Source organism: Struthio camelus, chromosome 8, assembly GCF_040807025.1.
Source record: "Struthio camelus isolate bStrCam1 chromosome 8, bStrCam1.hap1, whole genome shotgun sequence".
NCBI lineage: Eukaryota > Metazoa > Chordata > Aves > Struthioniformes > Struthionidae > Struthio > Struthio camelus.
The window spans coordinates 9,499,426-9,527,207 of NC_090949.1; the positions used below are offsets into that span (position 1 = coordinate 9,499,426).

The window sequence follows — 27,782 nt, forward strand, 5'->3', positions numbered from 1 at the left end:
TACCCGTCCCTTGAGTCATCTCTGAGCAGGAGCCATTCTGGCATGACGGAGGGGTGATCGTCTCCTGTAGGAAACGCTTCTGCTCCTGGAAGGCGCTGCCAGCAGCCAGTCCTTAAGTTGGTCACACAGAAGGATGTGTGTGAGCAGGAAGAGCCTGCAAGGTGCTGAGATGGGGCAGTTCAGCTCTGTACTGTGTTGTCGCATCACAGCCCAGGTTAGTCCCATCCCACTGTCCAGATGGCTGTACCCTAGGGCTGTTTTCCCACCACCAGGAGTTTGGAGATGCAGCCTTGCAACCCTGTCTGACCAGCTGCTGCCTTCCTGCAGGCTCGTAACAGCAGACCTCACCTTAAGGCAAGGTGTTGAAGTGTCCTGGTCATGCGGTTCTCCTCTTCCATCTCCAGCATGGGAGGGAGGGTGGGAGATGGGGGACTGAGTCCCCGGGCAGAGGCTGAGCATAGCATGCGAGCTCAGCGTGGGTTGCCAGCCGTGCTGGTGGTGGGCAGAGCCCTGCTCATGCCGTGGTGCTGCTGTTCAGGGGACACGTGAGAGATGAGGAGTGCCTGGGGAAGCAATGCCCATGTGCCTAGTGCAACGCTTTGTGGTGCCTTGAGGCCAGTGTGTTGTAAAGGGAGCGTTATGGGGTCTGGGAGCGGGATCAGGGCACGCTTTGCTCAGCGTCTCTCGACAGTGCTGCAAGGAAGAGGAGCAAAAGAGAAGCTTGGCTCAGAGCACCTCTCCTGGACAGAGCCTCCTGGCTTCTGGAAGGGAGCAGGCTCCCGTGCCCCGAGCTCCTTCCAGGCAGCAGGTCTCAGCCACTGAGGGGCCTCATCTCCAGGAAGTGGCTGCAGTCCCGTTTTGAGGTGGCTGACGTCACTTCTTCACGCCTAGCTCCACAGCGTGGTTTTCAGCAGGGTATCCCGTGTGCTATGTAGCCGCTGCCTGGCAGAGCTGGGGCGTTAGCACATCTGCAGCCCCTCCGCCACCTCTTGAGTCCCTTCCACCTAGAGGGACCCTCTCCTTTCACGTAGCTGCTCCCCCCCCCCCCCCAGCTCTGATAGCCCTCTCTGGTGCCTGTTTCCCCCCCTTCTGGGAAGAGGGGACCAGGCCCATTCCCCTTCCCAGCACAGGGCTGCGTGGATGGGCACAGCTGGCTCTAGGAGCCGGAGCTGAGCGGAGCTGCTCACAGCAGGCAGCCGGCTGGGAAGAGCAGCGTGTCCCTCTGTCTTGGGAGGCAAAGGGGGCTCTGAGACGCGTTTTCGGGGTTGTCTCCAGACTGAGGCTGCGGTAGCCTGCAGCTGGGTGGGGGAGAGGAGAGGCCGGGGCCCCCGGGGCCTGCTCCTTGGAGGGGGCCCAGTGCGTCGGGGCGTGCGGGGCAGAGCATGCCCAGGCCCTGCTGGGGAGGGAAGAAGGAGAGTCGAGCAGCCAGCTTGGGGCAGAAAGGTGCAAAGAGGGGAGCCAAAAGCAGCTGTTTTGGGGAAAGGGGCCCATGGCTGCAGCCCCCAAGGCCCTGCCTCGGGTGCCTGCTGCTGCGCCCTCTGCCAGGCGAGGGAGGAGGCCAGCCAGGGCGGCTGGCGATGGAGCAGGGGGCTTCAGGGAGGGTTCTGGCAGGGGCCAGGCTGCTCCCGAGGCAGCTCTTGATGGATGCCTCAGCTTCTCCGTACTGGCTGGCTGGCTAGCCAAATTTGCCTCTGTGGCTTGCAGCCATCCTGCATCCCTTCCTTTGCTGGGGGAGGGGACACAAGAGTCTCCCAGCAGCGTCCCAGTGGTCGTTTGCCCAAACGGCACCGAGCAGGGATGGGGTGGCCCCAGGCAGGTACATAGCCAGGGAAAGGACAAATCTGGGACTCGCCGGTACACAGGCAGCAACGCAAGCCATCAGGAGGGCCCGAGCGCTGGCCAGAGAGGGGGAGCACCGTAGGGCAGCTGGGGGAGAGGCAAGTGGTCCAGGCTGTATTTTGGCTATGTATTTTTTGCACAGGTTCAGCTGTAAACCTGCAGCAAGGGCCCAGCCACGCGGAGGAGGCTCAGCCTGACCTCTCTCTGGCAGGCTGGGCCCACCTCGTCGTGCCCGGCTCCCGCAGCTCGCTGCACGGCGGCCTGCAAGGCGTTGGCACGTCCCAGCCACTGCCTCTGAGCTTGAACTGGCAGATATTTCCCTTTCCCTCTCCACTTGAGTTTTCTCTCTTCCCCGTCAATCCTCCCTGCTTACACCCAGTTGGGACAGCCTGTGTCCCGGCGGTTCGGGGCAGGAGAGGGTTGTGACGGCAGCAGGCAATGCGTTTCTAGAAATAGCCTGTGTTAGTGCCAGCGTGGCTGGTTGTAGGGTGGCGGGTAAGGAAGGGGGGAGGCGGCGGTGATTCAGCTTTGCCAGTGCAGCTGGAGCTGTGTCCAGTTTCCGATTGTGCATCCTGGTGAAGGAGCTATAGCTCTGCGCGCTACAGCAAGGGGTACCGGCACCGCTCTGGGGGCACAGCCGCCCTCCCAACCGCAGAAGGAAAACTCCCCCTCTGGAGGTGGGGGAAAGCAGACCTCTATCCTAGGCAAACCTGCAGCGTGGCTGAAATGCAAATGTTTCCCAAGGCCGCTGTGGAAGTGGTTTAAGGAAGACGCAGCATGTGGCCAGGAAGGCAAGCTGAAGCTTTCCAAGCGGGAAAGTCACGCTAGGGTAGCCATGGACGGCTGTAATGTAGCGCTGCTCAGCTGTGCCAGACTTCGATGCAGTGGGGGACAACGAGCTTTCCCTTCCAGGGACAGGAGAGCGTCGTGAGTCCAACCAACCCGGACAAACACATTTGAAGGAGCAGGATGGATTTTGGCCACCTAAACCTATGGAAGTCCAAAGGGATCCCACAAAAATGTCGGTGTGCCACGCAAGCAGCAGCGCAGAGCCAGGTGCGTGGTGGCCCACCTGCCTCGACGTTGGCCTCGTTGCCCTCTCTTCCAAAGGGCTGACCTTTCAGTCCCTGTCCCTTGTCACTGAGGTGCTCGGGGGGGGACGGGGGACAGAAAGCTCAGCAGGAAAATTCCAGCTGCTACCGTGCCCTGGAGAGCTGTCCTGGGGCAGGGAGCAGCAGGGGGGTAGCAGCAGAGAGGGGTGGCGAGCAGAGCAGGGGCAGAGAGGTTGGTTTGGGATGAGGGTGCATCAGGGGACCGCCTAGTCCATTGGTCTAGACCAATGCACCTAGAAAGTTCTCCTCATGCCCACGCGTGCTGGGGAGAGCTGATTTCTGTGGGGCCATCTTGGACAGGCTGGCATCTTCTGCAGGTCTCGGCTTTTCTTGGTGGCTGTGCCCTCTCCGGGCTGGGCCGACAGGGATCCAGTGCAAGAGCTTCCCTGTCACAACAGACAGAAAACCTTCTCGAAGGACCAAGCTTGCTACAGGAGGAGCGCTGGTGGCACGTACCGGACTGGGATTTTGGTGGCGGGAGACAGGGCGTTGCAAAACCCAATGCCTTTCCAGGCTGTGGCTGCTGGAGCCACGTCCCCTCCTTTCCAATTGCATAACATCCCAGTGGCGACCACAGCTATTGCTCAACGTGGAAGAGTAACAGCAGGGAAGTTCTGACATGTTTTTGTTGCTATCGTTTAAAAAACAATTTAGTGTCTGGAAAGAGCAGTCAACACCACGTGAGCGGCCACTTCTTCGTGTGCAACTACCAAGTGCCCCATGATGCGATTTGTAAATATTTATTCTGGATAATTTTTCTGTGTCCTACTGAATTATTTTCCGCTCTGCAGAGTGGTTGCAGAAACAGCCTGGGGAGGACCAGGCCTCGCGCCTGGCGTGCGGGCAGACGTGTCCCGCGGGTACCGTAGTGTCCCCAGAGGCCAAGTCGCTCATGCTCGGCTCTGCTGGGGAGCTCGGGAAAGGCAGGAACACGGCGCGGGCACGGGCGGCCCCCGGCGTGCTGGACTAACCCTTAGCTGACCGGTTTCAGCCCCAGAAACGCTCTCCTCGCTCAGCAGCGCTCCTTGCCTGTGTGGGAAATATGAAAGCAGAACAAATCCGAATGGCCCTACTGCGGTCACTGGGGTTTTTTTTTTAACATATAAAAAAGAATTTAAGCCAACAAATCATTCTCTCTTAAATACACGTATTTTGGCAGGTGTGACAACTTTGGGCAGTCTTATGGGACTCCTTGAGGATGTCACGACAACCGGGGTTGAGAGCGCGGGTGGTTGGCCCTGCTCAGCCCTGGTGAAACGTGCGGCTTTGGCTAACTGCTTCTTCCGCGGCTGCGGAGAGTTTTATTACACGTATTTTTTGGCTGATGAATAATTTCCCCAGCAGCAGGCCGAGGTGCCACCGCGAGAGGTGTGGGACGCGGGGCGCCCCCAGCCAGGCAGTCGGGGTACCGGTTACGGGGTGTTCCCAAACGCGTGGTGCATCAAGGTGTGCAGCTGCATGGGGTGTCAAGAACAGGGGTACAGGTGGGGGGACGTGGTGTGTGTGAGGAGGGGTTGTGCAGTGATGCCCCCTGGGAGGGGCCACACTGCCTGTGCCAGGGCAGCTGTGTGTGCGGGTGTGAGGAGGGCTGTGTGTGTGAGCACAGGCAGCGCACGTGGAGAAGGGCTGTGTGTGTGGGAGGGCTGTGTGTGAGGAGGGCTGTGAGGAGAGGTGTGTTTGAGTACAGGAGGGGTGTGTGTGTGTCAGGAGAGCTGGCTGCTGTACAGGCAGTTGTGTGAGGGTACAGGTGGGCTGTGTGTACAGAGGGCTGTGAGGACAGGTGGAGTGTGAGGGCACAGGCAGGGTGTGTGCACAGAGGGCTGTGAGGACAGATGGAGTGTGAGGGTACAGGCAGGCTGTGTGCACAGAGGGCTGTGAGGACAGGCAGGGTGCGAGGGTACAGGCAGTGTGTGTGCACAGAGGGCTGTGAGGACAGGCGGAGTGTGAGGGTACAGGCAGGCTGTGTGCACAGAGGGCTGTGAGGACAGGCGGAGTGTGAGGGTACAGGCTGGGTGTGTGCACAGAGGGCTGTGAGGACAGGCGGAGTGTGAGGGTACAGGCAGGCTGTGTGCACAGAGGGCTGTGAGGACAGGCGGAGCGTGAGGGTACAGGCAGTGTGTGTGTGCAGAGGGCTGTGAGGACAGGCGGAGTGTGAGGGTACAGGCAGGGTGTGTGCGGAGTGCTGAGGACAGGCGGAGTGTGAGGGTACAGGCCGGATGTGTGCGCAGAGGGCTGTGAGGACAGGCGGAGTGTGAGGGCACAGGCAGGGTGTGTGCACAGAGGGCTGTGAGGACAGGCGGAGTGCGAGGGTACAGGCAGGGTGTGTGCGGAGTGCTGAGGACAGGCGGAGTGTGAGGGTACAGGCCGGATGTGTGCGCAGGGGGCTGTGAGGACAGGCGGAGTGTGAGGGTACAGGCAGGGTGTGTGCAGAGGGCTGTGAGGACAGGCGGAGTGTGAGGGCACAGGCAGGGTGTGTGCACAGAGGGCTGTGAGGACAGGCGGAGTGCGAGGGTACAGGCAGGGTGTGTGCGGAGTGCTGAGGACAGGCGGAGTGTGAGGGTACAGGCAGGGTGTGTGCACAGAGGGCTGTGAGGACAGGCAGAGCGTGAGGGTACAGGCAGGGTGTGTGCACAGAGGGCTGTGAGGACAGGCGGAGTGTGAGGGTACAGGCAGGGTGTGTGCACAGAGGGCTGTGAGGACAGGCGGAGTGTGAGGGTACAGGCCGGGTGTGTGCGCAGGGGGCTGTGAGGACAGGCGGCGTGCCTGAGTACAGGAAGCAGAGGGCTGTGAGGCCAGGCGGTGCGTGGGCACAGGCGGTGCGCGGGGGCCGGTGCCAGGGGCTGCGGGCAGGCCCCGCCGCAGGCCCCGCCGCCCGGAGGAGGCCGGCCCGGGCTCTGGTGGTGCCGCCGCCGCCGGCGGGCGGGCGGGCGCGGCGCTCGCCGCCGTCACATGGTGCGGGCTGGGCGGCGGGGCCCGCTCCTTCCCCCCCCGCCCGCCGCCGCCGCCGCCGCCGCCCCGGCCCTCGCCGTGCCCGCGCCGCCGCCGCCCCGCCCTCCGCCGCCCGCCCGCTCGCCCTCCCCTCGGCGGCCGGGCGGCAGCCGGCGCGGCCCCTTTAATTCCCTCGCTCCCCCTCCCCCGCCCGGCCGCTCCAGCCTCCATTTTCCAGCGGATCCGGCACCTGGAGGCGGCGGCGGCGGCGACGGGAGCGGCCCGCGTCCCGCACCCGGCCCCGTCCCGGGCATGGCCGCCAACATGTACCGGGTCGGAGGTAAGCGCCCCGCCGGGCCCCGGCCCCGCGCGGCCGCGCCTCCCCGCGTGCCAGCGGCGCGTCAGGGGCCGCGGCGGCGGGGCAGGCCCGGCCCGGCGGGCGTGGGGCGCGCTGGGGGCGCGGGGCGCCGTGGGGCGGGTGCGGGGGGTGGGCTGTGGGGCCCGCTGGGGTGGGCAGGAGTGCGGGGTGCGTGTGGGGTGGAGGGCAACGTGGGGTATGGGGTGGTCTTGGGGCGGGGTGTGGGGTGGGTTGGGGTGGGGGGGAGCCTGGAGATAGGGTAGGTGGTGGTCTTGGGGTGGGGGGAGCGTGGGGACGGGGTGTGGGGTGGGGGGGAGCCTGGAGATAGGGTAGGTGGTGGTCTTGGGGTGGGGGGAGCGTGGGGACGGGGTGTGGGGTGGGGGGGAGCCTGGAGATAGGGTAGGTGGTGGTCTTGGGGTGGGGGGAGCGTGGGGACGGGGTGTGGGGTGGGGGGGAGCCTGGAGATAGGGTAGGTGGTGGTCTTGGGGTGGGGTGGGGGGCAGCTTTGGAAGGAGTTGCATGGGGAGGGAGGCTGTTGAGGCACGAGGCAGGGACCTTCTCGGTGGGGTGGGGGCGCGAGGTAGGTTTGGGGTGTGGGTTTTGGGGCTGGAGCAGGCTGGGGAGAGGTTAGGTGGGTGGGAAGGCTGGTGCCTGTGGGGTGTGGGTGGCTCTGGGGTGGGGAGAGGCTGAGGAGGAGGCAGGTGGGCGCAGGGCTGCTGGAAGAGGATGTGTGGGGCGAGGGTGGATTTGGGTTGGAGGCTGGGGGTTTGGGAAGGGGACAGGACTGGGGTGCTGGGAGGGGGGGATCGGGTCCGCGGGGTGTGGGTGTGTGGGACGCACACAAGGAGCGCTGTAAGGAAGAGGGCTATGGAGGGTGAGGGGGTTTTAGGTGGGAGTAAGTGGGGCAAAGGGCTGTTGTGGGGGCGGTTTGGGGAGGCTTTGTGTGGGCAATGGGGCTTGGAGTTCCTGTGTGAGGTGGGGGCGGATACGACATGGTGTGTTTGGCATTGTGCAAGGTACAGGGTGTGGGGCAGAGGTGAGGAGCCATCTTGGGAGGGTTGGGGATGGAGAAGAGCCCTGCCGAGCTTTATGAGGCTGAGGAAAGTAGGGGCCTGCTCTGTGTATGAGCTGTGCGGGGGGGAGTCGGGGGGCTTGGAGAGAGAGGAGTAGAGGGCAGATCTGGGATGAGGGCATGGGCAGGAGGGGTGGATTTCTGGAGCAACCTATGAGAGCAAGACCAGAGACCATGGGGAAACAGAGTTAGGGTTGGGGTGGAACGAAGGGTCGGATGACTGTTTAGACAAGGGTTATGTGAGGTTGTAAGGGTGGGGACGTACAGGGAGTTGCTGGGATAAGAGCAAGCCTAACGATAGGCTGAGACTACTGGTAGACTAGGGCAGTTGCATGAAGCAAGTCCTGCTGATCTTGGCCTTCCCTTCCATTCATGCTGTTTTATTGTATGCTTTCCCATTAGTCTTCTGTTCAGAGCCTTGCGCTCCTGTCTGATTGTCCTTTGTTTAAACTCACGTGAAGAGAAAGGAGAGGCAACAGGGTTTGGGATTGAATTTTATGGAATATAAACACTGAGGGTGGTCTGGCATGAATTTGTGTTCAGCCATTTTCCTTCATAAAAGCTGTTCTGTGGAACTTCCTTGTTCCTTGAACCATAGGATCTAAGGGAAGATATTTTGGTGGGGGGGGGTCCCTCCTTTCAAAGTACTCCATTCTTTTGGAGTTCTGTAAAAGCAGGGTAAAGTAAACAAGGGGAAAATATAGTGAAGGTGGCCAAGCCATCCTGTCTGGCTACTCTCCATCAACAACTACTTTCAATTCTTTCCACTTTTCTGGCCTACCCTTACTTTGTACTCTGAAAAATGTCACGTTTGTTGTCACATTTATACTTTTTTGCTGGTTGCACTTGGTGTCGTGAAGGGATAAGATGTGCATCTTAGCTGTCCCAGCTTTGTTTCTTGGGTTGCTACAAGTTGGTTGTGTGTGTGTGTATAGCATTATGTGGGGTTAGAAATGCTGAGAAGTAGAAAGATGAAGGGCAAAATGTGCTGTAGGAGTTTACAGTTCAGTTCCTGGTGTGACTTGCAAAGGGAATTGTTTCCTGGGAATTGTTGTTTGGTATTTAAGGTTACAGGCATTAGTCTTGCACTGAATGTGATCTCTAGTATTTTGTGTGTCAAAACCTGGACTGTGCTCCCCATAAAATCATGTAGGTGGGAAGAGACCTCTAGAAATCTCTAGTCCAACCACCTACTAAAAGCCATCCAGTTAGAGCAGGATGCTTGGGGCTGTGTTCAGTTGAGTTCTGAACGAAGGATGGTGATGCCTCTTCTTCTCTGGGCCCTCTTCCAGTGTTTGACCACCTTCCTGGCAACTTGTTTTCCTTATGTCTGGTTGGAATTTCTCATGTTCTGACATGTGTTCATTGCCCCTTGTCCCCGGGAACCTCTGAGAAGAGCCTGCCCCTGTCTGCTGGTTGTAGACAGCAATAGCATCTGCCCCGAGCCTTTTCTCCCCCAGGCTGAACAAACCTGTCTCTATTGGCCTGTCTTTGTACATCCTGTGCTTCAGCCCCAACCACCTTGGTAGCTCCACTGGACTTGCTCCAGTATGTCACTGTCCTTGTCTTGGGGAGCCCAAACTGGATGAGCGCTCTAGATGGTCTCAAGCGCTGAGCAGGAGGGATAGGATCTCTCCCCTCGCCCTGCTGCTTGTGCTCTTGTTAACCCAGCCCAAAATGCCACCAGCTTTGCTGCAATGGTACAGTGCTGTCTGCTGGGCAACTTGTTTTTCTGGGTATTTTTCTACAAAGATGCTTTGTAGATGGCCTGTGCTGTTTCAAGGAGGTGTTCCATCTCAGATGCAGGGCTTTGCATTCGCTTTTGTAGAACTTGCCAAGGTTCCTGTCAACCCATTTTTCCAGCTCATTGAAACCCTTCTGAGTAGCATCCCTGCCCTCCGGTGTGTGGACTACTCGTCCCAAGTCCTCAGACTTTCTGAGAGTGCAGTCCAGCCCCAATGCAAGTCGTTAATAAAAATGTTAAAACAAGGTTTGCCCCAGTATTGACTTCTGAGGGATGCCACTGACAGCCAGGTGAATGTTGATCGTAAACCTTTGCGCCTGGGTGGGCCAGCCAATTTTCCACCCATCTTGTTGTCCGGTTATCTAGTCCATATCTCAGCAGTTTGGTTTTAAGCATGCTGTGGGAGACTAGCAAGGGCCTTGTCACAGCGTCAAGGTGTATGTACCATAGGCACTGCTCTCCCCTTATCTGCAGAGCCGATCTTTTCATCATAGAGGGGAATCAGATTAGTCGGGCACAGTTTGCTTTTGGTAAATCCATTCTGGCTGTTCTCGTCTTTCATGGGCTTCAAAATGGTGTCTAGGACTTGCTCAATAACCTTTCCAGGTGGAGGGCAAGGCAGTTGGCTAATAGCCAAAATTACTGTCCTCTGTTATTGTCCATATGGATAAAGTCTTGATTTGACATATCACCAAGATCAACATAGGGATAGATACAGCCGTTTCTGTACAACTGCTCTGTTGAGCATGAGCCAAAGGAGCTGGTAGTACTGTATTGTTTCTGACCTCTGATGTTGGTGGCTCCCATTAATGACTGTGCACATTGAAATTCTGTGTGAACTCCAGGGCAGGATTAAAACCTGAATGGGATTTGTGCATAGTCATTTCACATACTTCTCGCTGGAAGACAAACGTTCAACAGACAATCTGTTATCATCCTTGTGGTTACTGAATTGTGTATATGGACTCCAGATCTAACAGCTGCCAAAAGTATCTCGTTCACTGTAGATCGATAATACTCCTGGAAGTGTGCTTTGAGTCGCAATGGGTAATGATTACTTATAGCCTAGTCATGAAACGGTGTTATTTATTTTATTTTACTTCTTTATTTCCAGAAATGAATACCTGCCTTATACTTTTCTAATAAAGGCTCCTTTTAAGCACATACTTTAGGTCCTACAGAGCAGAAGTGGTAACTATCTTATTCTCTCTTAGTGTTGATGAACCATTGTTCATTTATAGAGGAGCTTAGCAGCCTGCAGCATGGGGGCCAAAGCTGGTATGCAAGTCTTAACTTTGGTGTGTAGTAGAGCAGATGTTGAGGAGCTGAGAGCTACTGCTTGACTGGTTATAGGAGTCTGTGCGTGAGTTGAGGGGTGGCATCTAGTTGCTTAGAGAAGGAGGTTCTCCTGGTTGCTGGTGAACTCCTACTAGTACCCTTTTAAGCTGGGGGGGAGGGAGGTTCAGTTGTCGATACAGGTTGGATCCTCTTGTAGATCTGTGTGGTTTGTGAGTGACCTGAAACCTTTTAAATGTATAGGGATGAGGCCCTCCGAAATGAAGTATGACACTTGTTATCTGGAAGGAACTTTTGAAATTATGTGCCTCTAATGTAGTAGAAGTGAAGGTTTTCTTAACAGCTGCCATGTAGCTATGAAATAACAGGTAGCATGATGAAGGTGGGCTGCTTTACCTGGAAAGAGTTGTGGTGGTTTGGCCTGCTGCTTTTTAGAGAGGCCTGGCTGTCTGCACGATCAAAGACCATATGGGAATGTTGGATAAACACCACATCTAAGAAACTTAGGATCTCTGAGCTGGAGTTGAGGCCCTCTGATGAAAAAATGCATGTGGGAGAGAGATGTTCGCTGTTTTAGTTAGTGCCAGCTTCCCCTTTCAGGAGAGCGCTGTGTCAGCTTCCTGGAAGAGAACAGGTCGTCTCAGTATCAAGAGACTTTCCAACAGCTATTCTGTCTATGCCTTCTCGGGAAGGGTTTAATGATAGTATGACAAGTATTTCTTTCTGTGGCTGTAATTGCTTGAGCCCCACTGCAGGTTTATTCTCCTGTGGCATTGCCTCAGTTGCAGTGAATCAACGATTTTTTTTTTTTGGATTTCCCTGTTGTACTGATTTGAGGAACTCCAGTATTCTTCCATCTTTCCTTCTCCTTACCTTTCGTTTTTACTAGATTATTTTTAATCTGTACTAGCTACCTGATCTGGTTCACTGTGGGGACTGTGAACAGCTGAACGGGCTCAGTGGGAGGGCTGGGAACAAGGGGATGGAGGAGAGAAAGGAAAGGAAGGAAGGAGCCAACACTTTTGTTGAGTCAAATGTCAACTATGCTTTTAGTTGAAAAGCTCTTTATATGTGTTTGGATTTTCAAAGTTATCCTCTTGTGTAGGAGTGTATTAGGCTACAAAATTAGCACTACTTTCGAGTCAGTAGTAGATTTAAGATGTGTTTAAATTGCATTGGAAGTTGTGATCACCGGGCTGCCAGGTACATCTGTGCTAGCTTTATCTAACATGTTAGAAGCAAGGGAAACGATGCCTACACAGTACCTGGCATGGGCACGTAAGGTCCCACGTAGCTTTATTCCAGTGTGTTGGAGACTGTAGTTGTGCAACTTAATTGGTATTGTTATTCAGAGTAGCTAGATCAGAACCGGTATTGGTGCCTGTCTGTGCTCAGTCATACTTCTGATTGCAATGTAACCATCTCCAAAGTTTTTAACAATGGCAGCATGACATCATTTCTCTATTATTATAAGGTGTTATTAATGCATTACTGGGGACCATGATTTGACCTGCCCCCTTCCAGTTACATACTACAGTGTGGAATCTAAACTCTTCTCGTGTCTTGTGACTCCTAACATCTATACTACTGTCTGAGAGCTGCTAAGAGAGGAGTGAATTTGTTCTCTTGACATCACACTGATGTCAATAATAATTTTCTATCTTTTCCTGGTGAAGAACTGAAATAGAGAGCTATTAAGAAAGCTTGCACAGGAGCATGTTGATGGATCCAGAGCATATTATTCAGATGCTTTACCTACAAGCGCATGTGTAAGCTTTCTTCTATCATTATTATCAGTGTGAGTATATATATCCAGCTGCTGGAGGGGAGTAATGGGAGTGCAGCTGCATCAGTATACGGTTTGGTTCTGTATTCTTTGTCAGAAGGTGAGTTGTATGTGAATATCTCTCTCTCTCTCTCTCTCTCTCTCTCTCTCTCTCTCTCTCTCTCTCTCTCTCTCTCTCTCTCCCCCCCCCCCCCCCTTTTTTGCTCTATTAACTTTTAGCTGAAGTTGAGTATTTGAAAGTAACTTGAGCTGAGAGTGGATTTACTGGAGAGAGGGATTAAATAACTAGTAGAGATAATAGAAATAAGGGAGTTTATTCTTGCTACTTACTAATAGGTTTCTGCAGTCATTGGTTCTAATAAATACATATCAGCTTCTCGCTTATCACATTTCAGCAACAGCCAGGCATTGACTTTCTTCATCTTTTCCTCTAATTGTTTACCTTTACACAAGGATTTATATTCTTTTGTTTTACAGTTTTGTGGTTTTTTTTCCCCTCCCTACCCCACATTGGACTGCTTCAGTGTCCATTAGCCTTTGGTTGTTGAAGAACTGTTGCATGGTCTGGAGCGTGTTGTCAGCCTGCTTAGGGATGTTCGGGTGCTAGGCACTTGACAATTGCCTCAATACACTCTTTGTGGGTTTGTAAAAACTGTAGAACTACATGCAGTTCACAAAATTGGGTGAAAGCCCTAAGTTTGCTTGCACCAAAAGGCAGAAACTTGGCTTCTCTGCTCCTTGTGCACATCAAGGTGTCTCACATCCTACCTAGTCCAGTTTCTCTTGCCCCCTCTTGATCAGACTGGTGTCACTAGCCTGTTAGAAAATTAGCACAGCAACACAGATAGTTTCCTGCTGAGTTGGTGAGTTTAAGCTGGTCCATGCTGGTATGTGGGAGGCGGGAGGGGAGGGTGTGCAGAGAGGGATGGGGACCCTTTCCCCCTGTGGGGGCTGTAGGTGGGTGAGTGGGTGGGCAGCGGCCTTGCGAGCAGCCCTGCCAGCTGGTTGCCTCTTTGGCACCCTTGGGGTCCGGGCAGTTTTGTTTCACTCTTTTGCCATTCAGTTATGGCAAAAAAAAAAAAGAGTAAAAGACAACTTGATAAGAACATGTAGAACAAGGGACTGACTTAGTAATTGGGAGACTCTTAAACCTCTCCATTTGTTTAAGTAGGTGAAATTGAGTTGTGTGTGAATGTTAAAGAATTTTTGTTCCTTTCACTTGCTTGGAGTGGTTGTTTTCTCAAGCAGAAACTGTGTTTAGACATCCTAGTTTTAAATAAATAGAGTACTTACTTTCTTCTTGTCCTACTCAGAAGACATTAAGGTTGTTATTTTTCATTCAATTTCTGAACTACTCCCGAGTAGTTTAGGGTAGCTTGAAAGTGTGCGTATGAACTGTTGGCGGTACCTTGCTTTTGTTTTTGCACATCTTTTGACAACAAATTACTTATTAAGTAAATTTCACTTCCACATCAATTGACAAGTGGTTACATTGTATTGTATTGTTTGCAAAAGTATTATTATTTTTTTTTAATCCCCCAATAGGTAACTGACCAAGCACTTCAGCAATCTTGCTGGAGTTTCCTCTGAAGTCTAGAAAATGGGAATAGTCGGGAAAGATGCTTTTGTAAGAAGATATTGCTGAAAACCTAGGACTGTATCTCAGAGTTCACCATTGTATATGTAATACACAAAGAAGCCTTGCTTCAAAGCATTTTTTTAAGTCCTGTTTGATTCCTCCTCTCCTCTTTAACTTATAAAACCAAATTCAATCTGTTGGACTGTATGTTGTTAGCAAGAACTGCTGAATTTCTGCTGTAATTATTTAATACATAAGAAAGCATTTCAGTAGGAGAAAAACATCAAGGAATTTTTCACATAAAAGAAGTGTTTGGAGCCTTTTTCTAAAAGAACTTTGTTACACCACAGTTCAGAGGAGGTTGAACCCTTGTGCTTAGATGAATAATTTAATTTATTCCTAATTGCAGATGGCAAGTTTATCATGATGTCCAGTAGGATGTGAGATACAGCTTTTTCTGGAGGTTAATACCTTGCGAGGTCCTCAGAATTGGTGTTGGGTATTCAAACATGAAAAGAAAAAGATTGCCAGAAACATTCAAAGCTTAAACTTTGTCAAGTGTTTCACTGATTTTTTTTTTTTTTTTTCTTTATGCAGTAAAGCCAAAGATGAATTCAAGGAAGAAAGTGTTCTTTTTAGAAGCTTCAGGAAATGCCATATCTTCTCCTTTGTGCCTCTCCTATGGTTCTCATAAGCCAATATTTTTCAGAAAGATTCTTAGTTGATTAAATGCAGTTTGATGCCTTAAGATGCATTGAAACCACTCATATGTCCATGTGGAATTTGGCCTGTAAAGAGAATAGCCTACATGCTTCTGAGTTACTCATAGTTTGCTTCACCAAAAAAAGAAAAAAAAAAAAAAAGCTTAAAATTTCAACTTGGCTTCCATGATAAATTTTGGTGTTTACTCATAAACACCAAAGATTAGATTTGACCTAATCCTCTCTGAAGAGAGGAGGCTCCTCAAGCATCTGTGAAATGTGAAGACTTCTTTGCTTTATTCTTTCTACAAAACTGTAAGGGAAAACTTAAGTTTTGAAGAATGAAGTTTTCTTCGTAGTCTTACGCAAAATTGAACATCTCTATCTGGTACATCGTTCCTAACTAAACCTGTATTTCTATTTGCTGAAATAAGTGATAATAAGTGATTTGCTGAAATAAGTGAGTTTTTAAAGGCAAAATGGATCACCTTTAAGGTCAGTACCTGTGAAATTTTTAGGCTGTTTAGTCTAGCCTACAAACAAGCATGCAGACGTTTTGATTTTTCCAGCTCCTTTGCTGGATTGCCCTTAGGAAAGAGGGAGTGGTTTTGAGATAACTTTTACTTGACATTGATCAATGAAGTTGACTTTAATAAGGAAAAGGTGGTTAGCAGCTTTGAAGTGAGTTTGCAAGCTAAGAAGAAATTTAGGCATCCCCATACTCTTACATGAGTATTATTTACAAGATGTTTAGTTTTCATGGTACCTGTGACTTCCCAGTCCTGGTTTTGTCTGTTGTCAGAGCACCAAATGTGATCTCTATCAGATGTGGCCTGTGGTAATGTTTCTGTTGAATTAACTAGAGCACATCGTGTGCAATTTAGGGACTTCATGCTTTTATGCGAGACGTGGGAGGACAGACGATACTTGACCAAGCATAAAGTTAGTGTGGTGTGAACAGATGATTCTCAATTTAGCATCGAGCTTGTCATTACAGAGTTAAGTTGTCAACATCTTCTGAGCAAATTTGAACCAGCCAAGTGAGACAGTTTCTGTGGATGTTTCTTTTGGTTAGTGGTGTCAATTTAAGCAGCGCCTGCTCTCAGACACTTGTTACTGTCCTCACATTGCTTCCTTAGTTGGGCTTACGCAACTCAGCATGGCTGGGCAGTGAAGCAGATCAGGGAACTGGTTTGATGCTGAGGAGACTTTTTTTTTTTTTTTTTTTTTTTTTTGGACCTGGATCAGTTCCTAATCAGGTTTACCATGCGCATGCCTCCCTCCTTCCATCCGAAGAGAAGCTGTCACAACTTGAGGGGGTGCTATGAGAAGGCAAGGGATGAATCAGCTTCTGGCACTGTTGGCTGAAGAAACATCTGCAAAGCTATGGCAAGGGCTTACACTGGATCCGTGTTTGACATGGTGAAGCTACGATGCTTTTGATCTGGCACTAATTCCCCAAATCCTGGGCTCAATGTAGTCATACTGTGGCCTAGGCAGTTAATTTGTGTTAGCAAACTGAAGTTGAACATACTTTTCAAAATAATAACCTGTTCTCCCCCCCTCCCCCCCCCCCCGCCTTTTCCCCATGGCTTAAGGTTGATACTAAACTTGGTAACTGAATACTTCAAAGGTTCTTGTTTTGCAGCCTGTGGGAAACTTGCAGGGAACTTCAAGCTGACTTCTTGTTATCCTCTGTAATGCCTAAAAATCCTTTAGAAAAGAATGCTTTTCTTCTTTGTCCTTAGTCATGAGGCTCACAGTGGAATAGGTGGTTCCCTTTGCTGCCAGAAAAGGAGGTTGTTAGGGTGCAGTTTGAGGATAGTCCTCCTTCCCCCCCACCCCGGGGCGGGGAGGAATTTAAGGAATTTCTGCTCTTCTGAGTTTCTCCATCTACTCAAATGTTTGTGTGGCCCTTCTGTAAATTAGGCTATCCTGGTCTTCCCTCACAACCTGCCTGGTTTATGGTATTGCCCCACAAAGAGTTGTACTGGCACAACCATAATGATGTAGGAACACAACTTTGCCACTGGAGAAAATGTTTGCATAGCTACATCCTTGGGAACTGAAGTGGCAGGAAAAACAAAAACAGAACGGTCTTTGTGTCCAAAGGGCTTTGAATCATGCTTAAATATCTGATGTGAAGCACAGAAAAAAGAAATTGGTTCTTTAAGAATGTTTAGTGCGCTCTCGTCCTGCAGAAACCTGGAGGAGTTGACTCCTGTGAGCCTGAAGGGTCAGAGCCACATGCAAATGTGTCTTGGTTATCACTAGGATATTGGGAGTGAATTAATTGAAATGGGTTTCCTTGTACTGCCTTATAATTGATTTTTTAAGAGTAGAATTGCTTCTTAATCCTCAAGGTAGTATTCTGGAAGCTTAATCTTGTTTCCAGTGTTCTCACAAATTTGCTTTTAAAACCTTGTTTGTACGCATTTTCGCCATCTTACCCTTCAGTTGGAATGCCTAGTAGCAGTTATTTCGATGTGGCAGAGTCCTCATCTGAGAACTGTGACCTGCGAAGTTCCTCCAGCACCCTTAACCACTGCTCTTCGCTAGTACCGGCAGATTGCTGTCCCTCATCTTTTCCATGAGTCTTCTGCACGCTGAAGACAGCAAATTCTTCTGTGAGGAACAGAAATAACAACAGTGTATTTCTAAGATTTACTTTCTCTGTTCCCTGAGGTGGTGGTTATTCTGTGCGCCGCCGCCGCCGCCTCCTCCCCCAAAATCCTGCCCTTGTCCTGGGACAGATGCAGCACACGCTCTGTGCCTGGTCTGGGGCTGTGATCTCAGCTCTGCTGCTGCTGGGCAGAGTATCTGCCTCCTTCCTGGGTGGAGACGGTAAACTGCTGGGAACATACTCGGCCCCACTGAATCAAATCAAAAGTTATCTAGCCCAGTACCTGTCTCGAACAGCACTGATGACAGGTGGTGGGAAGTGAGTAAGAAAGCATGCATTTGTGATAATTCCCACAAATACTGTGGATCCTCCAGTGATTTGTTTTAAAATCTAGTCTATTAATTGTTCCTGAAGTGTGAACTATTTCATATCTTTGTCTGTCTTACCTTTCTCAGTTTCTTTTGTAGTTTTAGTACCTCCCTTTTTTAAGATAGGGAACAGTGATCAGAACTTAATTATCTTTGAGACTTCTGTCCCTCTGTGAAATGTTTGAAATTGAACAAAAGGTTCAGGAGTTAATAGGGAAGAAACTAATGCATGGGTAATGAAGTTGCATAAACCTTGTTTCATTAAGATTCAGGCAAAAAAAAAAAAAAGACACGGGGTGGCTGGACAGGAATTTTTCTTTCCCCCTTTGACATGACAGAAAACAAAAAAAAAAACCTTTGGGAAGTCCCAAATCCCTTTATGTTTCAGAGTTGAAAGTGGATCAGGCAAGCGCCAGTTTGTGTAAGCAAGTTGAATGTCCTTGGCTCAGCTGACTTATGCTCCAAAAATGTAGAGAATATCTTTTATCTTGAGTAGAGATCTGTTTGTGTGGTGGATATTTGAGTTTTTATTTGTAACTGTTACAGGCACTTCAGAGGTGGGGTGTGTCTTTTTTGTTGTTGTGTGAGGTTTTTTGGTTTTGTGGGTTTTTTTTTGGTAATTTCTTTTATCAAGTGAGAAGGGCTTCCATGGATAAATGTTTATATCAGCTTTTCTTACACGTTTATGTATAATCCATAGTCCCATTAAATGTTGCCATGAATTGCCTCACTTTAAGGTTATAGCTTAGGGAATATTGAACTGCCTTTTTTTTTTTTTTTTGGAGGCAAGTCAGCAAAACTGATGTGTGATTTTCATCTCAAAACAACCAAGTTATTTTGGCTGTCCCTTTCTATACATAAGTTCTGTACATTTGCGGGGGGGGGGGGAGGGGGAGGTAGCGTGAAACACTTTGTTCCCCAACTTGAATGTGTAGATAATCCTTGTTTCTTAAGCATTTTACAGGTTGGGCATTTTTAAGGGGAAGAAATAGAAGCTTATTCCTCCTTCTTGATGGTCATGGATCTGGTCTCGTTTTGCAGGGAAACTCACCTCCAGAAATAAGAGTTAAAACATTAGGAAAATAAATTGAGTTAACAAACTTCAGGGAATCAACCACCTGTTTGTTACAAGCATGCTGACTCTCTGACAAAAGTGTGGATGAAATGCTGATATTTGCACTGCTTATTAGCTTCTGCCCATTTTCACACGTGCCTGTTCCAGGGGGACCTGGCCACAAGAACAAGATTTTCTTACTTGTGTATTTGTGAATTTGCTGCTTTTTGTTTTCCTTTCGACTGCTGATCGTTGCATTGCTTGGGGCTGGAATGGCATCTTGCTCTATGTTTTATTATTGGAAAAACAGGACAGAAGCTAGTGTGAAATTCAGATCATGGACTCCTGTTGTGCTTTTTGTACATGTGAAACTGTACTTCCTTTTGTATGAAACAATTCTGAGCAGTGCTTCTGCATGTGTATGTATGTAGACGTATGCTTGGAATGTGGTTGTGGTAATAGAGGCTTTAGTTTGTTAAATGATACTCAGAGTTGTCCTCTTACGCATATCATGACTTTGATTTACAGTATCGGCATTCTTTTAAGCCCTGTTGCCCTTCTTGGAGAAGGGGAAAAAAGAGAAGTTGAGCTGAACATATGCCATATCATTGTTTGCATATTTCTGTAAATTCATTTTTGTCTGAGGAGTTTTGCGGTATGTTCCTTATACCTGAAATATTGCAGGAACTGGTAGAATCTAGAGAGACCGTATGCATGTTCGCCACTGAAGTCCTTGGCACACAGATGATATGATGATAATTTGTTTTTAATATCTGGGATGTTGTCCTCCTTATACATCCTTAAAGGCTCAAGATGATACAGGCACCCTTGTTAAACTCCTTGAGGGTGTGGAGACAGTGGAAAAGCAACTTTCATTGATTGGAGGAGTTGGTCTTGTAGCAGAAACAAGCATATTGCATAATTAAAAGCCGGCATTGTAAATAAGATTAGCCTATGCATATAGCTTGTGGGTGCAGTTAGCTAGAAGTAGCTGCTGTTTTGAAAGGAGTGTGCTCGCGTAACTCCTTGTGAGGACCGCATACATGGAGCCTGGAACGCTGTGGGAGCTAACTGAGGAATCGTGCCCTAGAAACTCCAGGCGAGAGACTATTAACTACCAGAGCGAAGCAAACGATAGTAAAGGGAAGGGCAGAGGTGCAACAGTTCCTTTAGAAGTGCTGGCTGGCTTCAGTTTGCAGAGCTGCAAATACTTGAGGATAACTTGGCTGTGAAGCACTTTGCTTGTGCTTCCAGCCCTTGTCGAAGGAGTTTGCAGACTCTGCAGATCTCGTGGTGCCCCGAGATCTTTACCTGACAGCCAGAGCTGGCTGTGTCCTGCAGCTGAGAGCTCTTCAGGATGGCACCCCTCCTTGCTGAGGGAAACCTTGTCTGTTGTTACCTGACTTAGGGCTGTTTTACTGCTTGATTAGAGACAGGGCAGTGTGTGTTGTGGATGGACTTGTGCTCACTGAGTTGGGCTGTCATTGCTAATTTGTATCTAGGAAGTTTATTGCAGGCTTTGAGCTGAAGGAAGTGATGCCTCGGTTTGTTAATCTTGATTCCTTGTTGAAAGCTAGGCTCTCCGCTTTGGCAGCGAGAACTTGTCGCTTAATGTTTGGCTGTTTTGTTCAGTCTAGGCCTTTTTATTGAGACCAGGCAGCTAATCTCAGGAAGGTTGTGTGAGCAGCAGATCCTTCTAACAAGCGTACTCCCTTCTGGGGCGTGTGTATCTCAGTTAATGTGTTTTGAGCTCTGTTTATCCTCATTGGCCTTTTGACTTGATCACTTTGGTGGGAAGAGCAAAACTAATGTGGTTTACCTGGGACATCTCAACCTATGCTTATTAAACTTAGTGATGGTTTGCTGTCTGTATGGAATGGGGATTTCTGCAGGTGATGCTGATAGCTTTGTCCCATAGCCATGTCCCTTTCTAAATTACAGTAGGTATTTAAGATTAGCTATATGCTTGGATTGTTGCTCCGTTTCCGCTACCTTCAGTGTAAGGATGTGAGTGGTACTAGCGGTGTGTTGCCTAGAGCATGGCAAGCTGAGGAAGAAGCCACATGTATTTTGTGCATGCAGCAGCCGCAAATACTGCTGTCTGGGAAGTATGATTGAACTTGGGCTGACAGTATACCTTCAGTACCTTGGTGTATCTATGAGAGAAATTAACTGTGACTATCTAGATCATGTTTACTGCTGCCTATATTGGACCTCATAATTCTTTTAGCAACAGAAACAACTATTTCAGTTTTACATTTTATGTAATGAAAATATTGTGCTCCTGAGGCTTTCTCTTTTGAAACTGAATCTATTCTGTAACTGAACACTTCATCAGATGACAGCTAATGTGAGTGATGGTGGGTTTGTTTGGTGGGGTTTTTTTTGGGTTTTGTTTTTGAAAACTTGGGCTCTGCCAAGTGAGATTGCTTGACTTCCAGACTAAAAGCAGCGTAGTCTCTCTGGTCTCTTCTTCCAGGAAAACATAGACAGGAAGGGATTGTATTACCACAGATGTGAAGAGATGGACAGATTTAGGACCAAACTGCTGAATAATTTCAAAACTTGAGCTTCCCTAAAAAAAAACTTGTTCAAAATTTAATTGGAAGCCTAGACTATGAGGAGGCATGTCTTTCCTGGTAAGATAAGTCATAAAGTAACCAACTGTTCGTAAGTTTGCGTTCCCTTGACACTCATCTTTAATCCAGGGCAGCCGCTTTGTGGATTGGGAAGAGGAGATGTTTGCAACTGTGAAGTCACTTCCTTATCACAGACTTGGAAACGCACGCTGTACTGCATGCACTGTACTGCGCAGTGGGGGGAGTGTGTGAAGAGGAGGCGTCAGCCTCCCTAGTTTCCCGAGTACGTGTGAAGCGAGTGCAGTATGTGTTCTGTGAGCGTTTCTGAAGGTAACGTAGGGAATATCCAGTGAGGTCGGTGCTCAAAAAATAGCTTGTAGTCTCCAAGGCAAATGTAAATTAGGAAGGATAAAAATACTTTTGAGCATTTTTGCAACTTGATCACCTAAAAGCCCATAAGGTTATTAGGTAGCTCAGACAGAGCTAATCTTGTAAATATATGGCCTAGACTGTGGGTTCTTTCTTTTGCTGTACTCGCCTCCTGATTTTCTCCTCCATGGACTGACGGAGGCTTAATCAACAGCTGACATGAAGACGGCAGAGGGGGAAGCAATTTTGCAGTAATGTCTTAAAAGCATGTGAGAGGAAAAAGAAAGTCTGTTTATTGCTAATTGAGAACAGTCATTTTACTGCCTTTGTGGAAAACTTCCACCTTTTGTGGTCTCTATGTTGTCATTCTAGTTTTTAGCTTCTGTGCTGTTGTGTACCTGACTATATGTGTTCTAGCAGTTTAGTACGTGCGTGATAGCATCTCTTTCCAGCCATCTTAAGAAAAAATGGAGTGAAGAGGTTCTTTGGGTAGACTTATGTATGTGGGTGCTTCTGCTGGTCCACAGCAGCATAGACAAGAGAAAGAAATGCATTTTTTTTTTTGTGGCAGAGGTGGTGGCCTGTGTGCTAGTCCTTACTGTCTCTTATGATATTGCCACACTCCTCAGTCCTTGCTTCAGCCTGACCATAGAAAATTCCATGATGCGTAAGAGCGATAGTGTTAGCTCTGCATGAAAATTGTAGTTATATGACCCGTGGTTGATCAAGCAAGGATTTGTGGGTGTAAGCCACAAGCTGTGGTGCAGGTATGGGATTGAGTCTCCAATGTTTGTTTGGGTGGTAAGGGGTGGGCTTCATGTGTTTATGGCGGTGGCTGCTTGTAAGGAGGCATGCCGTGCTCGTGGAACATGGAGGGGTTTGGCTGGTCCTGTTCTGCGATGGCTAAGTAGGAAAGCCAATAAATGGACAAGGATAGTCTGATGTGCCTGAAGGGTCCGACTTCATTTTACTCGCTATCAGGCAAGTTTCTGCTTTTTTTTTTTGTTTTATTTTTAGTGTACTCCTTCCTTCCTGTCCTGTGGTAGGAGTTGAGCTGCATATATCTTCCTGTTATTTAGAGGCTTGTTAATTTAGTCTTTTTCTTCCTTCCAGGCCAATGCACAGAGATTTTTGGCCGTTATGGACGTATAGGATGTCTCCCATCAACAGTGGGAATGTTGGGAACCTTTGGAGGATTCCTATTTTCAGATGTGTGTGTGAGAGACGGGAGCTACTGTCTCACAAGCAAACTGTTTGGGAACAGTATTTGTTGGGTAGGCAGTATGGGAAGGATGCCTTTACCTGACACAGGAAAGCTGGAGAGGAAGGGGAAGTACTGTTCAAGGAAAAAGGAGGTGTTTTGGGGTGCAAGAGGTAGTGGAGAATGGTGTCTTATGTCTGTCCTTTAAACTCCAGTGTGTAGGAAGCCAATCTTAACTGGCTTTGCTTATGGAACAACACAAGAGGAGTCCTGTCACCTGCTAAAGTATCAATGTGAAGAAGAGTTTGTTGAACTTTAAATTTCCTTGTTGTATGAATGGAACAGTAACGCAAATATTTTTCTGTGCAGGATAGCTTTTTAATTTCAGTTAATGTTTAAAATTTCTATGAAAGAATGTAAGTTATTCCTCTCTCTGTTTTTCTCTCACACTGTATTGTATGTTGTTTGCAGTGGACTCTGTGTTACAGGTAGAGAGGAAGAGACCTATTTCCCGGAAATTTGAGTAATGACAAATGGGTCTCCATTACTTGCATAGCTACTGGTGAAATGCTGAGCATGCCTGTGGGGCTTGTCTAAAACATGGATGAGAAGTATGATTATATGCACATGTGTACCCACAAAGGCTGTTAAAAATAATGTGAACCATAGAGACTTGTAATGGTTATCTTAAACCTATGGACTTAGGTTATATTCTTTCGAGTGGAAATTTGACATTCCTCTAGTTTTCATTTTTGAATTTTAAATTGTAATGTTCACAGATGTAAGTTTTTGCCTTTGGCCTCCACCTGAAGTAAATGGTAGTGAGTTGTAACGTGCATGTGGGGAGAACTCATCCTTTCTTCAAGTCATGGAGCCTTGAAATTAAAGGCAAACTCTCTCTGTCTTCAGACATGCCGATGAACTTTGAGATACCTTAAAGCAGAAGCCACCTCTGTTTCCTCCTTTGCTGTACTTGGTGTATGCACCCTTGTAGGACATCTGTGCTTGTTCTACTATGACAGCAAGGATTTCTTACTCTGGTTATTGATTGGTAAATTCTTACAATAACTGTAGTACCTATTTTGGAATTGCTAAAGATTTCTGCTTCCTTGCACGTCTTCTAGTAGAGCTGGTCAAAGCAATATTGAAGTCATGGTTTCCATTTAGCATGTTACACAAAGATGGTGCTTTTGGATGGAAGTTTAGGTTTGGATAGCTTGGGTGTTTTAACTATTTCTGAGAACTTTTTTTTTTTTCTCCAAACCGAATGTCAAATCTGGATTCCTTAGATGAGCTCGTTATTAAGTTTGAAGCCTGAAGGCAAGTGATATTTAAGAAGAACCAACTTGTAGAGTTAGGAAGAAAGTTCTGGAGTTGCTCAGAGCCGTGATTGTGTATGTGAGGGTAGCTGATGTTCAATCAGAAAGGTCTGGATGTCCGCTCTTTAGACAGAATGCAAAAAAAAAAATAGTATTTCTATGCTTTGTTAGCCCAAGAAACACTTTGTATAGTTATGTAACCCAAGATGCACATGCTTTGTCCTGTTTGAATATTCACACTGCAACCTTGTTACTCACATTGCAACCTTGTCACTCATCACTTCAACCAAGTCTGTGCTGATTTTTTTTTTTTTTTTTTGAAGTTGTCTTCACAACTCTGTGCGTTTGACACTTTTTTTTTGAAGGACAAAAGAAGAGTTTGGGAACCAGTTCTTAATTTCCACTCTTAGGATTGTATGTCTGAGATTTCTTTTTTTTTTTTTTTTTTTTTTTTTTGGTGATCACTCTCTGAAACCAGTCCAACCTTGCTGAACTGACACAAGAATGGGTCAGGTGTTTGTAGCTAGTGAGGACTGCAGTTCATGCTGCCCCACTGGCTCAGTGCTCACTGCTCTGCTCTTAAGTCTGTCACTTAGCAAATAGTTTGATCTGTTAACTCATTGGAGACCTATGGATAATGTGGGCTGTAGGTAGTATCCTGAAAAAATCCATGTCCGGAGCTTGAGTGCTTTTCCATGAGGATTTGGAAGAGTTGCAGTGAGCCTTGGATTAAGAAGGAAGAAAGTTTAAGAAATGGGAGGGAATGTGCCAGTGTCTCCCCTCACCACCCTTAAGGGGGGGACTCTTTAACCCTCATAATGCAGCTTTCTGGTAGCCGAGGCCCTAGGGATAGACTCTACTCCTCTGGGTTGAGGAAGAGCATAACATTATCCCTGGTGCTGACTGACCTTTTAACAACCATTCCAGAAAGATTAAAGCTAACGGCTAAAGTTGTTATCTTTATTTACTAAAGACTTTAACACCACTAAACAGCCATTTAGCAGTGGAGCATCATGCTAATACGTTCATTTAAATAGATGACCTGAGTCATGCCCTGGGGGCTGTGGATTTTGTACTCCAAATACAAATGAACTGGGAAAACTGAAGGGGAATTTACTGGCACGTCTGGGAAAGATTCGTTTTTGCATCTGAGTATAAGAAAATTTGTAATGGCTAAGGACTATGCAAGACCAGCCTCCCAGGGGAGGAGCTGGTTTCAGTCCTCTTTTTGCCTCAGATAAGATTTAAAATTATTTTAAAGCCTATTGGATGATTTCTAGCCTATTTATCGGATGAAAAAGGCCAATTCTGTTCAAGACTCTTCCAGTTCCTCATCTGTAAAAAGAAGTGTTTAAGCTTGGAGCTTAGTAATGCCAAGCAAGTCATATAGTACTTCTTGATGCATTTCTGATGTTTTCTTTTTTCTTTTTCTTTTCTTTTCTTTTTAAGGAGTTATCATGGGTAAAGAACTGCCTTTCTTCCTGTATTCTAATGCAGTTATACCGCTTGAAAATATAAGCTTTACTGACCTGCATCTGGCTTACCATAGAGTTTTGTGGAGGGTATTCTGGGATAATACAGGGATTTCGGGAAATAGAAGACAAAGAAGTAATGGAAAAGATAGAGGGAAAAAAGAAGGAAGGAACAAGGTTATTCATAGTCTAAGTAAATGGGCAGTAGATTGGAGCTGAATTGGGGGGAGAAGAAGGACGAGCGTGTTGCTCATAAGGAGACGTCGCTAAATTTTGGTATGAAAGAAAGCAAAGCAAAGTAAAGAAAACAGGGTGATCACAGTGAAATAATGTGATCAGAGGAAGGAGGAAGATCATCATATCGCTTCTCTTTCTCAGTATAAAGACTGGCAATAGAGCTTCATTTCTGAAAGTGAGTTTATGGCTTTCAGAATGTGCTAATGCATGTTCCTCGTATCTCTGGTTAGTAAATGCTAGCCTGGAGTTTGTATTTCCTCACTTAAAATCTTGGAATTAGTGAGGACGCTGGAAATACTGCTTGTGGCAAGAAATGAATTTGATATGGTGTCAGTAATGGGTATATATGTGACATTCTTTATTTGATTGTTAGCGGTTCATATTTTAAAGAAATCTTTTTTTGTCAGATTACGTCTACTTTGAGAATTCTTCAAGTAACCCTTATTTGATACGAAGAATAGAAGAACTCAATAAGGTAAACACTACTGATTTTCCCCCTCGAGTATTTGGAGGCAATTGAATTTATGATCTGCTTGATTTGATTAAAATCAAAATGGTTCTTTAGCAGTTGTCTGGTAAATAGGAGCTTAAAAATAGTGTTCGAGAATATTATCACAACAAAAGTGAGACCTGCAGGATTGTTCTCGCTGGGTGTGAAAGGACAAGAGCATCAACTGCAGGTCATTTGCAAGGTGATTACGCCCACCTGTAGGGCAAGATGTTTCTGCAGCTCTTCAATTCTGTGCCATGGTCATGTGATATGAAGATAAATATCACTTTGACAAGAGGATGAAGAGCTTTGTCATTTGAGCTTTCTTGGGAGAGACTCTCCCTCAATGGAAAGATTCAGAGCCATTATCTGCTGCTTCAGATATTTGTCTCTTCTAGTTGTCCTTTGGGCCAGTGTATTTTAGCTGCCAAGTTTCCTTTTCCTTAAGGCGTCTGAAAAGGAAGAATGAGGGGTTGCATATGGGAAGCCAGCTGAAGTCCTTGATGTAGAAATTTTATCAAAGTGTGGAGGGAAGACTGTTTTGAAGCCATTAACTGTGTCCTAAGCACTATTTTTTTGAAGTTGTATAGCACCTTGTCTATTGCAGCCCATACAGAAAGAATGTAACATTGCCGTTTTGCATTTGAATTTAAATTAAGTGGCTAAAAAAAGAGCTTTTTCCCTCAGCCAAAACATGATAAATTTTTTTTTTTTCTACTGATAAAATTTCCTCTTCTGAATAATGACAGATGAAGACTAGGGCATCCTTGTAACCCCCTCCTCTCAGTGTAGGTTTTCTGCAGAAATATTTTGCACCTCTTCCACTGCGGAAACAGTAATGATCTCCTAAAATGGTTAGCTGGTGGCAGACTTGTCTACCTTGTCTCAGCATTAAAAGTCCAGAACTTTTCCTATGTATTAGGAAGCTGAGGATAAGTATATATATTTTCTTCCCAGTGAAGGAGAATTGCCTTTCTTTTATTCCTTTGGATATCCTGTGCTTGAAGAGGGTTAAGGGGATCCATGTCCAGGTGATACTAGTAGCTGTAATCTATCAACTACAGGATGCAGACTTGTTGGTTGCCTTCTAGGAAAGCTTCTTCTCCTCCTCCCACCCAAGTTTATAAAAAGAACGGTGCTTTCAGCCTGGGGTCTCATTTTGCCTTACCAAGCTTCAGATATGCGTAGTCTAAATGTCTATAGCCAAGCCAGTCATCCTAAAGTCGCTCCATTGTCAATGGAGAGAGATAGGCTTGCTTGGGCTGTAATTTTTCTGACATACTATTTGAAATTTTAGGTATTTTAGGTTGAGCTGAATCATATCTTGAGTTGCTTTTTTTTTTTTTTCCTTTCTTTTATTGAGTATAAATGGAGTCTAGACGATTAACTGAAATGGATAGTTCTGCATTGTAGCTGTCTGCATCTAACAAGGTGACTCTTACCTTTGTATTATAATTCCTCAAAATAAAAGTTCTGGAAGATTTATCTGAGATGATTAGAAAACTTTTGGTGAGAAATGCTACAGGCACTGCACCAAAAACTGGTAGGCTGCCAGTGGAAATATTTGTGCTGCATGTATATATTGTCTGTGTTTTATTATTATTTGTGTAAGGAAAACTTATTAAAATAAGACATTGAAGTTTTTGCTCCATTTA

The 27,782-nt window shown here is 47.5% G+C and overlaps 1 protein-coding gene across 3 annotated transcripts in view; it reads left to right on the plus strand.

Moving 5' to 3' along the window:
• The first annotated feature begins 6,011 nt into the window (after positions 1-6,011).
• The window catches only part of MTA1 (metastasis associated 1), a 93,037-nt gene continuing 71,266 nt past the window's right edge, over positions 6,012-27,782 (plus strand). For all 3 annotated transcript variants that reach the window (XM_068952028.1, XM_068952030.1, XM_068952031.1), the window contains exons 1-2: positions 6,012-6,219; positions 26,045-26,112. In XM_068952028.1, coding sequence (XP_068808129.1) covers positions 6,192-6,219; positions 26,045-26,112 — 96 coding nt within the window. In that variant the 5' untranslated portion in view covers positions 6,012-6,191. The remainder of the gene's footprint in view (positions 6,220-26,044; positions 26,113-27,782) is intronic.